Source organism: Lepisosteus platostomus, chromosome 8 (genome assembly GCF_059453375.1).
Source record: "Lepisosteus platostomus isolate fLepPlt1 chromosome 8, fLepPlt1.hap1, whole genome shotgun sequence".
In the NCBI taxonomy this organism is placed as follows: Eukaryota; Metazoa; Chordata; class Actinopteri; order Semionotiformes; family Lepisosteidae; genus Lepisosteus; species Lepisosteus platostomus.
In genome coordinates, this window is record NC_142618.1 from 8,943,427 (window position 1) to 8,959,534 (window position 16,108).

Consider the following 16,108-nt stretch of genomic DNA (forward strand, 5'->3'; position numbering starts at 1 on the left):
GCATTGTGTACAGTCTGGTGTGGTGTGCTGTGTTGGCTCATGCCCTGATTGTGAGCCTCTGTGATTGCGCTATGCCCAGTTTCCTGTGGTGCTCAGGCCCTGGTCTCCTGGGACACCATGACTCCTGTGGCCCAGAGGGCCCTCCACAGGACAGCTGCTTAAGTAAAAAAAAAAACGCAACCCACTCTACCATGAAATAATGCCTTTTGGCTTCATTGTTCTGCAAGTCTGTTAGTTTTACAGGCACATTCACTCAATTGCTTCTGAACAGAGGGGCACACTACCGTATTAACATGCCTTATTCTATTCATTGCAAAACACCAAGCACATCTGCACCAAATCATTGCTTCCTTATCAACCCGTATTCTTTACAATTTTGTCTTTGCAACTTTCTCCTAAGTACTGTACATGGGCTATTTTCTGCTGTTTTTGTTGCTGTAAAGGTTAGAAAAGGTGACTTGGTTATTTATGATTGTAATTTAACAGGTTCTCTGTTTATGAACGTTAACATAGCAGAAAGATATGTTGGGACATTGCTTGTATTAGAACATAAGCACGAAGCTTTTTTGTGGGCACACTGCACGTGTGACACTGGGATCTGTCAAAACACTGTTCCACAACCTTTGGAAAGTGGTAAAAGTCAAGGTCACGACTAAAAAATAATTTGTCTTTGAAAACAAAAATCTGTGCAATTTGTATGTGGGGAAAAAAATAAGGTTCTTGTTTTTTTGCCAAGTCTAATGTTCAGGTTCATCTTGTGACAAGATCTGACTGGGAGACATTATAGGCAAATTATCAGTCTCGTAGTTCCTCTTCGGAGAAGCTTACAAAAATGCAAATATTAATGTAACACCAAAAGCGCAAAATTGAAATTCTGTGAAATGATGCATTTGTCTGATGTGTAAAAAGTACTAATTTTCTCTGAAACCATCTTATTGTATACTGAAGGGATAATTTAATTTCAAAAACAATTTAAGCACAATACATCAATCTTATCATTAGGAGATCGTGAATGGGAATGGGATCTTTCAGAAATGTTGCACAAAGGCTAGGGCCAGCACAGAAATACAGCTGGACTTCAGCAGGGGTGTGGGTGGAACTGCTGCAGGCTTTTAGGGTTCAGAAAGGCTCTAATATAGAGATCTAGGCCATGCTCTGCAGAACGGGGGTAATGTGCATCTAGCGTGTGGCTGTAGCTGTGAGAGACCTGGTGAGGCCAGCCCCTTCCCTCCCACCACTGTCAGCCTTTTTGTGTGTGCCAGACAGCAGATGGCAGTCAATTAGCGCTTGGACAGAGGAGTCATCTGGCAGACACTCCACAGGCACAGGGTTGTGTCATTTCTGGCGGGAAATTGAAACTCTTAGCACTGCAACCAGTGCAGCATAACTAGGTCAGTTCTCTGCAGCACCTGTGTGCTGCCTCCGAAGCAGAATCCTCAGCTCTGCTCTGCAGTTTCATGTACGTAACCTTGTTGAGTTTCATGTGCTCCACATGCTTAAAAAAAGGCTCTGCTGCATTTTTAATATACTGCGAGGCATTAAAAAACGCAACAAAGCATTAGTTACATTTATAATATTTCTGGGTGTACTATACATACACTATATGTGTCTACTGCCATTTTAATACATATACAGTCTAAAATTCAGAGAGTTCAATGAAAATCTTCGGCACTACACATTTCTTTACATTTTGCAGTCTCTGGAATAAGCAGGTGTAATAAACACTTTTCTGTTTAGGAGTTTTCTAATCTACCACACTTGAAGATTTTATTAAAGGAACTTTATGAAAGATTAGATGAAAATAGAATGAGATGCAGTGTATCTGTGCAATAGACAACACACATTTTTATAGCAGTGCTCATGTAAACATGGCTTAGGGAGTCGCTGGAAAAGAATTCCACACAGGAAAGAGTGTTCAGCAGCACCAGTGTATGGCAGAAGAAGGGTTGATCACCCCCCAGTTTGTAGTATTCATCAAGGCACCAGATAGTGCAGATAGGTGTGCAATTTCTCAGAGGGAGCAATTCTCCTCATAGCTTTAAGAGTCAATAGCAATATCTTGAAATCTATATGGAATTGAATATATTGCTAGGGCTGGGATTTGAAGGGGGTCATGTGCTTTTCTTAACTTTCAGGTGATATATTACATGAGTTGCCAGCACTACGCAGATGGATCCTTTGCGAGATGGAGGTGAGCTGTGATCATAGCATTGTGCAGGTGTTGTGTTGAAACGAATACATTTTCTCTCTTCAGAAATAGCTGTATAGATTCCTAATGGCTGCGTCTGGGAAGACGATATTAAATATCGGTGCTTTACGTGGTGTGAAATGGTCCAGATGCTGTGTCGCCGATTCAACAGGTGTGACATCTGCTGTGTAAGGGGACACAGGAACAAAACAGGTAGTGTGTGAGCAGTGCAAGAGAGCTTCCAGAGAAGGACTGGTGCAGGATTGTAGTGCTGTCAGGGGGGCAGGGCTGTGCAGCTGCTCTGAAGGTAACAATGAGCCGTCATCTGCAGGGCAGGTGAAACCTACAGCTCTCGACAGCGGCCTCTCCAGTGAAGAATGGACTTCGGCGCCACTGCGTCAACACTGAATCAGAGTGGGACCTTGCTTTGCGAACGCGAAGCTGCATCAGACCGCTGTATGCTTTTACGACAGTTATTCTTTCTTGTGTGGCACCATGGACAAGTATCTGGGGAGGAGGAAAAAGACCCGCAGGCAGGATGACTAAAACTCACAAGCTGGCTTGCTGGGGGGAGGTGACGAAAATGTTTTTCTTAAAAAAATCTCACAAGGAATAAGGAATAAAATGTACTCCAGCTGACGTGCTTTCATGTTCCTTCTCCTATCAAATGCACCGAGCATACGGTGCCCATACCACAAGCGGGGTGGGCTGGGGGGGGTTAGGCTGCCATTGAACTCCTTTTCTCATCAAACAGCAACTTGAGACCCAGCACAGACAGCTAATGGGCGCATTTCAACCCCAAGTGCAGCAAGGCTCCACTTGCAATCTGAGCATTATTACAAGGAGGAGAGAAAAGCCCATCACCATCTTTCACGATGTCTGTCCCACGTTGTTGCAAACAGACTTTTGAGCTTGTTGTCCACAGAAGTTGTATTTAGAGAATTCCCCACAGCTAGACTTCTCATTGTCTTGGAGTTGAAAGTCTAACCGAGGGATGGGCAGACCCAGACGATTCTAAACCCACTCTGCTGTGGCCAGCTGTCTGCTCTCTGGGGGTTCCCTATGTGGTAAGCCAGCTAGGACTATGTCCTTTCTTCCTTTCGTCTGGTTTGAGAAGAATAAAGACCATCCCTGTGCTCCTACTCCCTCTTTAGTCCCCTGTGTGATCTGTGGAGAAAAAAAGGGCTAGTCGGGATTCAGACTTTAATAGGTGGGTTCTTCTTTCTGACAGAAAAAGCATACAAACTCAAGTGCTAAAGGCCACAAGAAGTCTTTCTGACCCTGAGTTTCATAGTTAATTTAAACAGCGACACCCTGCACAGGACAGCAGTGCTCTACTGAAAAGGCAAATCTGTTGAGATGCGGTGCGTCTAAGGGCCATGGAGAAACAACTTTTTTTCTTCTGCAGTTTGCTTTTTTTCCAGTCTTGCACAGAAAAATCAGTCTTATTTGTCAGAACCGGTTTTTATTTCCTGTTGTATCTGCAGTGCTTCGTGCGAATGAAAAGATCTTTCAGGAACAGGGGGCTGAAGGGCAGAGTTTTAGGCTTTATGGAACTAGTGAGGCTTGTTTTTGCGTTACTAGGACAACCTTCATAACAGTGGTGTTATTTATTGCTAAAAAATCATTTGGGGATTACTAATTCACAACATGCAGACTACCTTTATTATTACACTTTTATACAGACATGCCTTACGTACAGCAAGAAGGACATAACCTGGACGTACATGCAATAAAGGATGTTTGACCACTTGAATTTTCAGATATAGATTTAGAATATGAATAATGTAACTGAATCAAGTTAATAGAGAACAGTAAAAATGCACATTTAATTAAATTTTAATCCTTGGAAACCTCAATTTTTTAGATTTCTCTTCAAATACTTTGACGTAACTACACATTGAATAACACCGTACAATTCAGGTTACTTTACAGTATATCATAAATATAACAATACAATGTATGCACAGCTTGTGCAGGTTACAGTCCAACTTGAAAACAGAACACAATGCCAAAGCAGATATACAGTTCTTTGGTTTTGATATTTCTGAAAAAAAAAAGACTTAAAAAAGCAGGTCAGTCTGTGAGCACTGCCACAGGCTCTGTATTCTTTCTGCAGGATGAAGGTGGGGGCCTTGTCACACAACCAGTTAAACAGCACAGCTCTGTGAACTGCCAAGAGGTTAACTGTGCTCGGCTACCTGAAAGGAGCTCTGTGTTGCAGGATGTCATGTCTTAAAAATAACAGCTACTTCACTTCCTTCTGCGTGCTCTTCACAATTACAGATGCAGCCTCCCAAAGCTTCCAGCAGCTCACATCTCTCAGTCCGGTTCGAAAGCGGCGTTTGTGGCTCCTTGGTACTCCTCCTTTTCCTTCTGCTTCAGGCGAATCCTGCGCAGGAGGCCGGGGGAACTGTGGGAGATGCTTGCTGTCAGGGGCAGAGAGGCCTCAGGCCCCAGATCCAGCCCACACCCAGCCTTCCTACACAGCTGAGACTTTGGGTACATCCTGCCGAGCAATAGAAAAAAAAATGGAATAAAGGGGTCTGTTTATTGCGAGTGACCCAAATTCCACAGATTTCCAGGACGATTACAACAGTACTGTTAAGCTCCAGCCACGTTTCAGCTCTGAAGTAGACCCTTGGTTGCCCTGATGAAGTGTTAGTGTTTGGATATCGCTCTTGATGGCATCATTGCCTATACTTGCAGGACTGCAAGCAGCAGACACAGAGTCGTGAGATTATGACGACTCTGTGGTAAATTTCTGAAAAGTTGACGAACCAAAACGGATACATTTATTTTAGAAATTTCGCATGAATGTCAATACACATCAGTACTGTATGTTAACTGAGCCTTAAAATAGCATTTCCTAAAGAAAACAAGTATGATTATTAGAAATGTCTTAGAAATCAAGCATTTTTTAAAATTTATAACGTTTTCAAATTGATCTGTTTACACATTTCAGGTGTTAGTTTTTACGGGCTGATCCTTGGACTGATCGACTTCATGCCTATGTTTCAAAGGTCACAGAATCAAAATATTAAAAACAGATCATATAATCTAAAGGCGGAATCTTTAATCTTCCTACTGGAGCTAGTTTTATACAGTCCTGCAGGTTTTATAGATCACTATTAACTCACATATTTCTAAAGGCCAGGACCAATTTGTAGTCTATAAGACAAACAAAGAAATTATCTTACCATAACCTGACTGGAACAAAATTTCAAGATGTCAACAGGACTTGTTTAATTGATCTCAAACATATACTGTAGGTGTTCCCAATCTTTAGAAAGTAGTGAGGTGATCTACATTATAAATGTTCCTATTAGAACTCCTATTAGATTAGAACTCTCTAGGATTAGGTTTTGAAACTTCTGATCTGAAGAAATGTTCTTTTAAAAAGTTAGGCTCCTCATAGACTTTGGATATGCAAGGTGTTCAATACAAATAAATGGTTTTCAGACTCAATTTAACCATTTTTATAAATTAAGGAAAACAATAGTTACATGATCGACTTTATCTATCTCTGACACTGCATTTTCTTGCAGTTTTTGATATTTACTAATCCTAGTGTTGGAGAATCATTTATTTATCTGCCCATCAGATTCAGGGTGACTTACAATATAGAGAGTTGAATTAAGTGTAAATACACAGACTAGCCTGGCAGGTACAATGAGATAAAAATAAATGGGGAAAACGACAGTGAGGCTAACACAAATTGCAGAACCAATGTAAGAAGCAGGCAAGATAAATGAAGCTTTCAGAACAAAAGCTAAATATATAGATAATGTGGATACTGTGTTGATATGTATTGCATGTTGACAGTGAGAAAGTGACAGTTTGATTTCTTACTTCTGCACCTGATCTGCTGTGTAGCTCAGAGGTGAATGAAAAGCACTTTGGGATCCTTTTGTAATGAAATCCCTACATAAATACAATGAAGTATCAATTATCATTTTTTGTTGTGCTTTAACCTATTCTTTAAAAAAACCCCGAATGTATCCTGTGTTCTTCTTAAAACATATTGCCTGAGCAGGAGTCCCGCAGAAGTCCTGATGCAGGATTTCTAAAGAGCTCTAAGGATGAGTGATCATCAATCCTGACGGGGAATTTTTGTTCGGCTTTAACCTTGCATTAAAAATTGATTCGAGCGAGGGCGTAATTTGCAGATGACACGCCTGTGTATTGTAAACTAATGAGGTATGAGACCGGCCACCTGCTCTGAGTGTGATCCCTGTGGATTGTGGGGGGGGAGACAAGCCACAGTCTCAGGGAAGCACTGCTCCGCACCGAGCAGCTGGGAGCAGAGCCTGTTGCTCTAAAAAAGGACTGACCCTTTAGAATGAGCGGGGCCATCTGTGGCTGGCTCCTGGGCTGTCCCAAGCTTTAATGAGCTTGATACGAGCGCCGATGGCTGGGCTTTCTGGAAAAAAGACACAAAGCCAGTTCAGTTTGAAGTGTGCCTCACTGTGAGCTCGCGGCTAAAAATAGGAAGAAAAATATTGTTTTCGTCCTGCAATGATGTCAGGGCCCTGTAAGAGAACAGCTACCAGTTGAGGACTTCCTGGTGTGCTTACACACAGGCTATTAAAGAATTAATCATAAACGGATGTGTCTAAAATTCTAATTTGGTGCACAAATATAATAGTTATTAAGATTTCCATCCAGTAGTTTAAGATGGGCATTTTTGTACTGAAAATTGAACACATCTGATTAAGATCTCTTTATATTTATTTACAGATTAAAAAATCTGTTTATCAGGTCTTCTCATTCTGTTAAGTAATACGTCAGCCATCTGCTGTTCATTTTAAAACAAAGCGCTGGAAATGCCACATACCACAGATGTGTGAAAAGACAGTCTCATTGGTCCTGTTCGTCATGGAAAAGTACATTCTGATCAAAGACAATTGCTGTGCCTCAGTACTGATTTTTTAAAGAATAAATAAGGAATACATAAAAATGAGAAAAGAAGTGGCCATCTGTAACTTGTGAGTTATATTTCTGATAATTCTCATTCTGATGAAGGTTGAAACAATCATGGTCTTTATCCTAATGACAGCTGTGTCAATATCAATAAAAACTGCTGGATTCTTACATCAAATATGGAGGGCCGTCTCTTGCCAGCTCTGTAACCCTCTGTGTTGGCGAAGGAAACTCTCCAAGTCAGGTCACTGTGCAACTGTGAATCTGTACGGGAATTTTCATTTATATCATCTGAAAACATCAACAGCAGCAAACGGAGAAATCAGGGTATTAGTGTCCATTTCCACTGAAATACAATACGAGGACAGAAGAATCAGAAACCATACAGAAAATGTAAAACTATTGTGTGTCCTTTTTCTTTTCTTTGATGGGGCACATCTACGCCTGAATTCAGAACATTTGTACATTTGTGTTGCTTCTAATTTAAAAAGGTAAACAGTTTAAAGTGAGTGTGAAATTAAATGCATTCCACAAATTCTGATAAGAGGTAAAAGCTAAGTGAATATGTCACAGACTTTTTAAATCATGCAGTAGAAAGTAAGGAGGCATCACATTTAAGTATTTAAGTAATACAAAGTAGTGAATGTTTTCTTCAAAATTTGAGAAAGTCATATCTGAACTGGGAATGGTGAACTCACTCTGTTTGGTTACACAAGTAGGAGGGAAATAGCCCTGCTGCCCATTCTGCTGGCGCCCAAACCACCTCATTTCATCATCCCTGATGAGAACAGGGATGACATCACCCTGACAGAGTTCAAGCTCATCTGGCCAGTGGGGAGTGTAGTTGAGCCCTGCTGCCATCTACAGGACAGAAAAAGAACTGAGAACTGCTGCCATCTACTGGACAGAAAAAGAACTGAAACCCATGGGATATTAGGTGAGGCAGACCCTTTTATAACCTTTCGGTCTATATTGAAAAATCCGACATTTTCAGGCCTTGTTTATTGCATGATTGTTTTGCATTGTATCATTTAGAAACGTTATTAAAATACATTTTTTTTAAAAAGGCACATAGTTGAAGAATAAGAAATACTGATCTTGTATTACCTTTGGCTACGTGAAAAGTAGTTCTTTCCACACAATGAAATGACTGAAGCATGATATATTCCCTGTGTCTGCAAAAGTTAGTATTTATGTGAAGACTTTTTTTCTTCCTTTAGATTTTTGAAAAGACAGTGGAAAGAGGAGTCATTCTTCTTCACTTTATATTATTGGAGGATTCAGATACACAATGAAATCATTTAAATTTAAATTTTACATCAGTAGCTCGTAGGAAACATACATAACTGTGTTTATGTTTTAATATTGGGCTGATAGGTTTACTGATTGTTTAAGTAGGATTGTTCCTTGAGATAATGTGAATTCCAAGACACAGTGTTTCGGCTGTCTGGCCTTCTTCAGGTGTGAGTGACTTGAAAGAATTGGAACAGAATTAACCTTTGCTTTTTCCCATGTATGTACAGTAATATATTAACTAAAATGTAACATGGGTGGCAGTGATTAGTATTTCTGCCTTGCAGTGCTGGGGCACTGGGTTCAATTCTGAACCTGGGATGCTGTCTGTGTGGAATCTGTATGTTCTCTCTTTGTTTATGTGGGTTTTCTCTGGGTTTCCTCCAACAGTCCAAAAACATACTGGTAGGTTAACTGGGTTCTGGCAAAACTGGCCCTGCTGTGTGTGTGCATGTCTGTATTTATAAAAGTCTGCCCTGAAACGGACTGGTGTCCTGTCCAGATTGTTCGCTGCCTTGCTCCCATTGCTTCCTGGGATAGGCTCAAGCTCCCCTGCGACCCTGAACTGGAAGAAGCAGATAGAGATGGGAAGGAAAATGTGGCATTGCTTTCTAAACTTCCTTTGCAGTGTCTTTGGAAAAGAGAACTGGGAATAACAAATCTGTGTTCATACACTTTGGGCCAGCCCTACATTAAAGTCAGAAACAATAACAGTTCAACTGTCTAGGCATTTTGAAAATAGAGACTTTGGGGTATGAAGACCATTGAGGGAAAGGAGATCTGTCCTTCAATAGATGTGTGATGTGACCGCGAGGACAAGCTTAGTCTTACTGAAAAGGCTAATTGCCTTTACCAAGTAATTCTGCTAATATTATCTCAGTGAAAAGGATTAGATGTTTAAATGTGTGCAGATTACTGATCCTTCTCTGAATGTAATGACAAGCTCTCTATACGTTTATAAAGTAAATCCACTTTTGTACACAAAGGCCAAGAAAGAAATATCTCGCCTTCTGGCACATCATATTGGCTTGGGTCTTGCACCATTTTTTCCGTGCTTGTATTCAAATGCTGATAAGATATTTTGCAGCCAAATTTTGAAGATAATTGATAGGTGTTTTTCTTGATATTATCAGAATGATGACCTCTTGCCATTTCATAAGATATACAGAACTATCTAGAGATCTTTGCAAATATGAACTAAAAGATAACAACCATAACAGCTATTCTGTTTTTATTAGGGCTCATTAAACTGACAGCTAACTGTGCCCAGAGACCAGGGAGTATAAACATCTTACAAGGGACCGTGTTCAGGATTATTGTCTCTTTAAAGAGCTGTAAGGGATACAGCCATGCCAACATGAAGGTGTATTTTGTGTTCTCAAGCCAGCTAAAGGTGACTTAGAGGAAGGATTTATACTGAAGAACCATAAGAATATGAAGAGCAGCCAGGACAGCAGCCTGTGAGATATCTTTTTATAGTTACAGTATATCACAGTTCGGCAGCTTCAGGTTTAAGAGACTCTTTAATAACAGAAGGCAGTATGAACAGAGAAAATGACAGAGGAGTGCGACAACGTCCTGTGAAAATGTAGAAAAATCCAAATAAGAACACAAAATACAAACATTAACTACAAAATATAAATACCACTGTGACGCCTATACAGCCCAACCTGCTAAAGCAGTTATTACGACAGGTCAATGAACAATTATAAGCAATAGAATCGTCAGGATAGGGGAGTAAAGAAATACAGTACTTTGTTGTTCTAGAAACAGAACAGTGAAAAGGCTCAGTTTTTTCATTCCCTATGCTTATACCTGCCACGTACTGTACATTTTATGCTTGAGGACTTTTTACATATGAATTCACGCCTACACACGTGTCCACATCACTTCACTCAACAGCGACCCTTTCAAAATGTCGAGGAGCTGTGAACCTGCAGCGCAGTCAGAAAGAGAAACATCAGTTTTCTGCTCAGCACTACCTCTCCTCCAGGCAGCCTGTGACATTATCATCCTATCCTCCCATGTCTTGTGCACTGCTGTCAGCTTCACTGGTCAGGACTGTAGTTTCAGTTTTAGAGCTGCCAGCAATTAAAGCTCTCTATAAACCTGTATTATGTGCTGATGTCCAAGTATTCCAGGCAAATTTTAAATGAATATTTACACTACAGATTAAGACAATGATTTCAGCTCAGGCTAACTGGTAAAATGATTTCATCTTGTAACCTTAAAGAAAGAAACCATATGCAGGTTCTGTAGTTCTTTTCACCTTGCTCAGTAAGGAGAAGTGCTCAACCACGATTTTTCGGAAATGTCCTTCTTCACAGTCACTACTTTTGTCATTCTACACCTCGGTATCTGTAGACTTACATTATATTCTTTTTATTGATTATTACAGAAACAAACAACATGACTCACCTCGTCTCTTCTTTCTTTCTGTCCGTAATTAGGTTTGGTTCTTGAATTCCTGCACACTGCGGGGAGATAAGCTCCATCAGGATTTTTGGAGAAGTTAAAGATAACATCTAGTACTTCTATAGCTGAGGACTTTCGCTCGATTCAATTGCTTATAAATGTGCATGAAAATCAGGAAAACTACAAGCTCAATAAATATTTGCTCTCATATCATTATTATCTGAGTTCAGTATGCATACTCAGAGTATGCAGGATCTGGAATGAAACAGCCACAGCTTTGGTAGTGTTATATTAAACTGCAGTGGTCTTTACTTTTGTATACTCTACAGAGAGGTGCTTTACCGGGAAAAAAATAATTTGAAATTAAAATGTGTCTTTACAATTACTATACAACATTCCCACAACTTTTTACAAAACAATTTCAGACTTTTTAGATGTGGTTGTATTTGTACTAAATGTTTGCATTGATAGAAAGAATAGTCTTAATAAGCAATATAACAGGAAACAAATCCATATCATTTCAGATAAAGTAGCAAACACAAACATCCTAAAAAATAGTACATTTTCCTAAATAGAAAATCTGTAAATCTTTTATATAAAAAGTTGGCTAGTAGCGTGAATCATTAGTAGGTCCTAGGATAAAGTTACTAGTTCTGACTGGTTAAAACAGTGAAATCAATATTAAGAACAATAAGAAAACCATTTTTACCAATAGAGCAAAATGATATCCATTCATCTTAGAACAAAGCAAATCAATTCAGTTTCTACATTGTTTTTAAGCGCCATCCATATTACTCGCACCGGGCATGTTATTTTCAGAAAATACACCCTCGTCCTTAAAAGAGAAAGATGTGATTTTAGAGATTTCAGAACGTCCAGTTTTTGCGTGCGCGATGTCCGCCACCACCATGCAGCCTCAAGGGTCGACCTCGCACGTCTGGTTCCTGCCTCTTCTCACCTTTAGGAGAGAACACAGTGGTGAAGACCTCAAAGTGCCCATGGCTGCTGTTGTAGATGTAATCCATCGTCCACCTGCCCGACACTGCCGGGGCGCGATGCTCCGGCTCCGGGCTTTAAATAACCGGGATTCACTAATCCAGGGCTGCTCTCTGATCGCTGTCCACGTTTGCACATTTTCCACACGTAGACCTAAGACACTCACACGCTACCCTCCCACCTGCCTCTAGCACTGGGCTTCTGCGCTGAGAAACTTGTGGACTCTTTCACGGAACTGGCATGGCTAATCGTTTTCGACTTAACAAACAGAGGCTAAACACGTGTGTGATTGTAAACCCTTGTAAGCAAAAAAAAACCCTTGTTGTTGTTATAACTGATCATTATCAAGTCGCATTAAAAAGCAGGCTTTTAAATTAAAACAATGGCACTGTTAGAATGAATTTCTCTTTCAAAATTACAAATGATTATTAGGAAATCAAAATAATTTACACAATTCTCTGCTATATTCAGAATTTCTGTAATAAATTGATCCAGGCAACAAGTGACTTACAATTTTCGGCATCTCAAGATTTAAACTACAGACCAAAAGTACCTTTTTGTAAAATCAAAATAACACAATCCACTCTTGCTTAATCATTAGGTTAATCCTTACGTCTGTTTTAGGTCTGTCACTGTTTAAGAAAAATCGAATAAATATTTCTAAAGTTTTGCAAGAAGACAGTTTTGAAAACAAGCAATATTTAAACCTCACTCTAATAAAAATATAAACGACACTTTAACAAAAAATCTCTGAAATCCCTGAATTAATGCTTCTCTATCATGGAGGTTGATTGATTTTAGAATTATGATGTCCCATGTTTCAGCCCAGTGACTTGTGTTCCATAGCATCAGGCTTGGGTGGGAGAAGATCTGAATGAATTAATTGGGCTCTTGCTATTGACTGGTCAACAGATGGGAGACAGATTTTCATTGTTGAAAAGAGACATTGTTGCTCTCCACTGTGCCAGCGTCAAGCAGTCAAACAGTATCTATCAGAAAAAAAAAGCAAAGATTATGCACAATGAAAGATGGGGAAACCTGATGAATAAAAAAGGACAGATTGTATTGAGATATCGTAGTACTATTTGGAAAAGGATAAATAGCAAAATGATCTTTATTCTCAGTTTTTAACTTTCTAATTTTAATTACATTAATAGCTGCATGAAAGAGTGTGCTGAATATGCCTATTACAATTTCAGTTCATAGTTATTGCTTTGTCAGTGTGCAGAGTCTGAATGAATAATGTGTTATGCACGATGGAGTTATTTTATTGTGTTAATTAATCAATTGATACCTGGTACAAGAACAGCATTTAATTCAGCTTGCAGATGATTCAAAACAAGAGGTAAATCAAGACATTGCCTTGTCCACTGTTCTGGGAAGTTGTAAGAAAGTTCAAGTGAAGTAAAAAGAAAAAATGTGATCTTTCCACATGAAATCTGCAGCAATTGAAAAATGTTGGTGTTACAAGGAAGAAGTGATGGATATCAATCCATGTGTGTATCACATTTTGTTCATGTGATACATTAAAAATTTGGCCAGATAAAGTAAGCTAAATCATTTATACCATAGCAAACACATCATTCTGACCCCTTGTACTCATGGTTACATATTTTTTATTTAAAATATATATAAAATTAGTGATAATAAGTAAATTGAACATCATCCACAAAGGTGAATTTTAATTAATTTGCCTTGTTTAGTCCTATACACACAATTACACACTCAAAACCTGATGGAAGGTACATATTTTCAATACATGAAATACAAAGATTATCATCGCTATGTATTTATTTCAATATTATTCCATCTGATAATGGATAAATTGCAGATATACATTTATGGCAAAAGACTACCTCATGAAAACCTTATGCTGTATTTTCCTTAGACTTCTGTTGGGACAGAAAGTGATCTTAATAGCTACATGCCTGAGATCAAAAATGTATTACTTGAGAATCCAAATCTCGCAAGAGTGGCACTCTAGAGGTAATTAACCTTGCTGTTATTCCTATTCCTGGCTGTATCTCCTCTTTCTAATTCCAACCAATTAGAAACCTGTACCTGCGCTAAAATAAAACTCTTCAAGATTATAAATGCCCTTCAGGAGGGTGAGACTGTATTGTGTCAACTCCAATAGGGAATCTCACGCCACCAACGGGCAAAGATTCTGCTTCATACAGATCTCCTTTGCTGAAGTGGATCATTCAATTTGATCCTATTAAATATTCAAAAAGACTATTTTGTCACTTTTGAAATATTTCTCGTGGTTATGCACTTGTGAGACCTGCTTTAATGGGCAGCACTGAGAACTGATGCTGTAGGAAAGGGAATGCGTTCTCCATTGACTCATGTATCTTGCAGCTGGGACTGTCAGCACACAGTGCCAGTTAATGTTGTGCCAACGGTGCTTATTGGCTAGTGCCAATGTGGAGATAGTGTGTTACGTGTTACGACACAATGGGGGTCACGACGGCTCACTGTCTACCCATGACAGCTCTGTCAAATGCACAATAAACAGCAGGCATGTGCCAAACATATTCATATAGCCTATGCCTGCTTTGCGATATAAAATTGGCGTGATGAAAAGTGATGGCCCACTTGAAGGAGAGGGGTACCACCCAGTCCTATTTCCCCAGTCTCCGTTCAGGTAACACTAGAAATCCTCTGCGGGCTGTATTACATTCCCCTCAGTTTGAACCGGTTAGCTAGGCCGGTCTCTGTGTTCCTTGCCTTCAGGCTTTAAAAGTCTCTGTACAGTACCTCTGTTCCAATGCCAATGTCTCCTGTGGTCAATACTGCTCCCATCACCTCTGCAAGCTGTGAAATGTTAAGCCAGTTAAAGGCAGTAAAACACCCTAAGACATTCTTAGCTCAAAGCTTCTCTTTACATAACAGTCTTCCAGTAATCCTCTGACCTAATCTTCTTAATATTAGATTAAATTAACTTCACTTCTGAGTAATTCTGTTAGAAGATTAATCATCTTCTATTTATTGCTCAACAACACAAGTGGTAGTTCAATACCTAACTCGTCATGGCTCTTAAAACAGGAACAAGCGAAGGTATTCCATCAAAGGAGTAGCAGTAACAGAAGTATACTGCACGCTTCTTGTTTTCCAGGGGAATATTTTCAAAGCGAAAAAGAGGCTTTTGAAAACAGCTCCATTCAGATTTTAGAAACTGACACCTGTTCGACATGCTTTGTTGTACGCTTGTCAGTTCTTTCAAAGGCATCTCAAAATGGTTTTGCTTCCTAGGACAGATTTTCTTTCATTTCAGTAACATCTTAAAGATGATTCTCAGTGGAAGGGATACAGATTTTTAAATTTTAACGCTAAAAAAAATACCTTATATAAAAAACAATAAAAAAGATCCACCGAAAAATACTGGAACTCCGAAGTAAAATCAGGTTTCATTTTATTTAAATTAGATTAATTTTTATTTGTGACCATTAAGTCGACAAGGATGATATTTGTAATAAGCTAGATTGATAGAATAGTCAGTTCCATCCAGCGATTTCAAGTATTGGGAAGCTTTCATTATAACTAAATTACTGAAATGTTCAAGTACATGAATGTAAAGGCCAAACATTTATGATATTCCTCAACCCAAATGGGGGAATTTTGACTTAATACATACAGTATGCATAGGCAAATTTATTACTAATTTATAAATTATTTTCCTTGGAATTAAACTGTAGGATCGGACATGAGGTTGAGATACAAGATATTGACTCAAAGGGATGAATACATATTTTGCTTTGTATTTATAATAAATTTAGGAGTAACTGTAGAATTCTGTGTTCACATAATGAAGTGTTTTGTGTTGAACAATGGCAAAAAATCTCAAATAAACACACTTAAGATGATATATCGTAAAACAATCAAATGTGAAAAAGACCAAAGGGGGTGAATACTTTTGAAAGCTACTGTAATTGTACATATTGTGTTTAACTTAAAATAATATGTTGTACTGTTAATATATTGTATTTTCTAGTTTTTTTTCAAGGTCTGTTACTGAGAGACATGATGGCAGAATTGCAAGCAGTTCGCAGAGACTGACCAGAATGCAAAAATGATTAGAAAGGATCATTTTATTTCAACATTTTGTTGATAAATATTATTGACAATAATTATAATTTATTACACCATGTAAAAATCTGGGTGTTATGATAATGCAATTGTTTTGATTTAGGAACTACAAGAAACTGTGATTTAGTGATTAAAGTTCTCCTCTACTAAATCAGGTCTGCTTGAAAGCTCTTCCGCGGCTTTGGAGACACAGTATGAATGCTG

At 38.9% G+C, this 16,108-nt stretch overlaps 1 protein-coding gene across 4 annotated transcripts; it reads right to left on the bottom strand.

Annotated features, from left to right (window-relative positions):
* Window positions 1-3,830: 3,830 nt before the first annotated feature.
* Window positions 3,831-12,030, bottom strand: LOC148655611 (vexin). 4 transcript variants are annotated; one of them, XM_088642316.1, is made up of 6 exons: window positions 11,778-12,030; window positions 10,823-10,878; window positions 7,810-7,972; window positions 7,284-7,375; window positions 6,523-6,611; window positions 3,831-4,697 (listed from the first exon to the last, which is right to left on the bottom strand). In XM_088642316.1, exons 1-6 carry the CDS (start codon window positions 11,842-11,844, stop codon window positions 4,511-4,513), a joined length of 654 nt encoding a protein of 217 aa, XP_088498442.1. In that variant the 5' UTR covers window positions 11,845-12,030; the 3' UTR covers window positions 3,831-4,510. The 4 variants fall into 4 exon arrangements, with proteins under 4 accessions (XP_088498442.1, XP_088498441.1, XP_088498443.1 ...); XM_088642315.1 differs by having other exon boundaries at window positions 7,284-7,402; window positions 11,778-12,027; XM_088642317.1 differs by lacking the exon at window positions 11,778-12,030 and adding an exon at window positions 11,529-11,771 and having other exon boundaries at window positions 7,284-7,402.
* Between the last annotated feature and the right edge of the window lie 4,078 nt (window positions 12,031-16,108).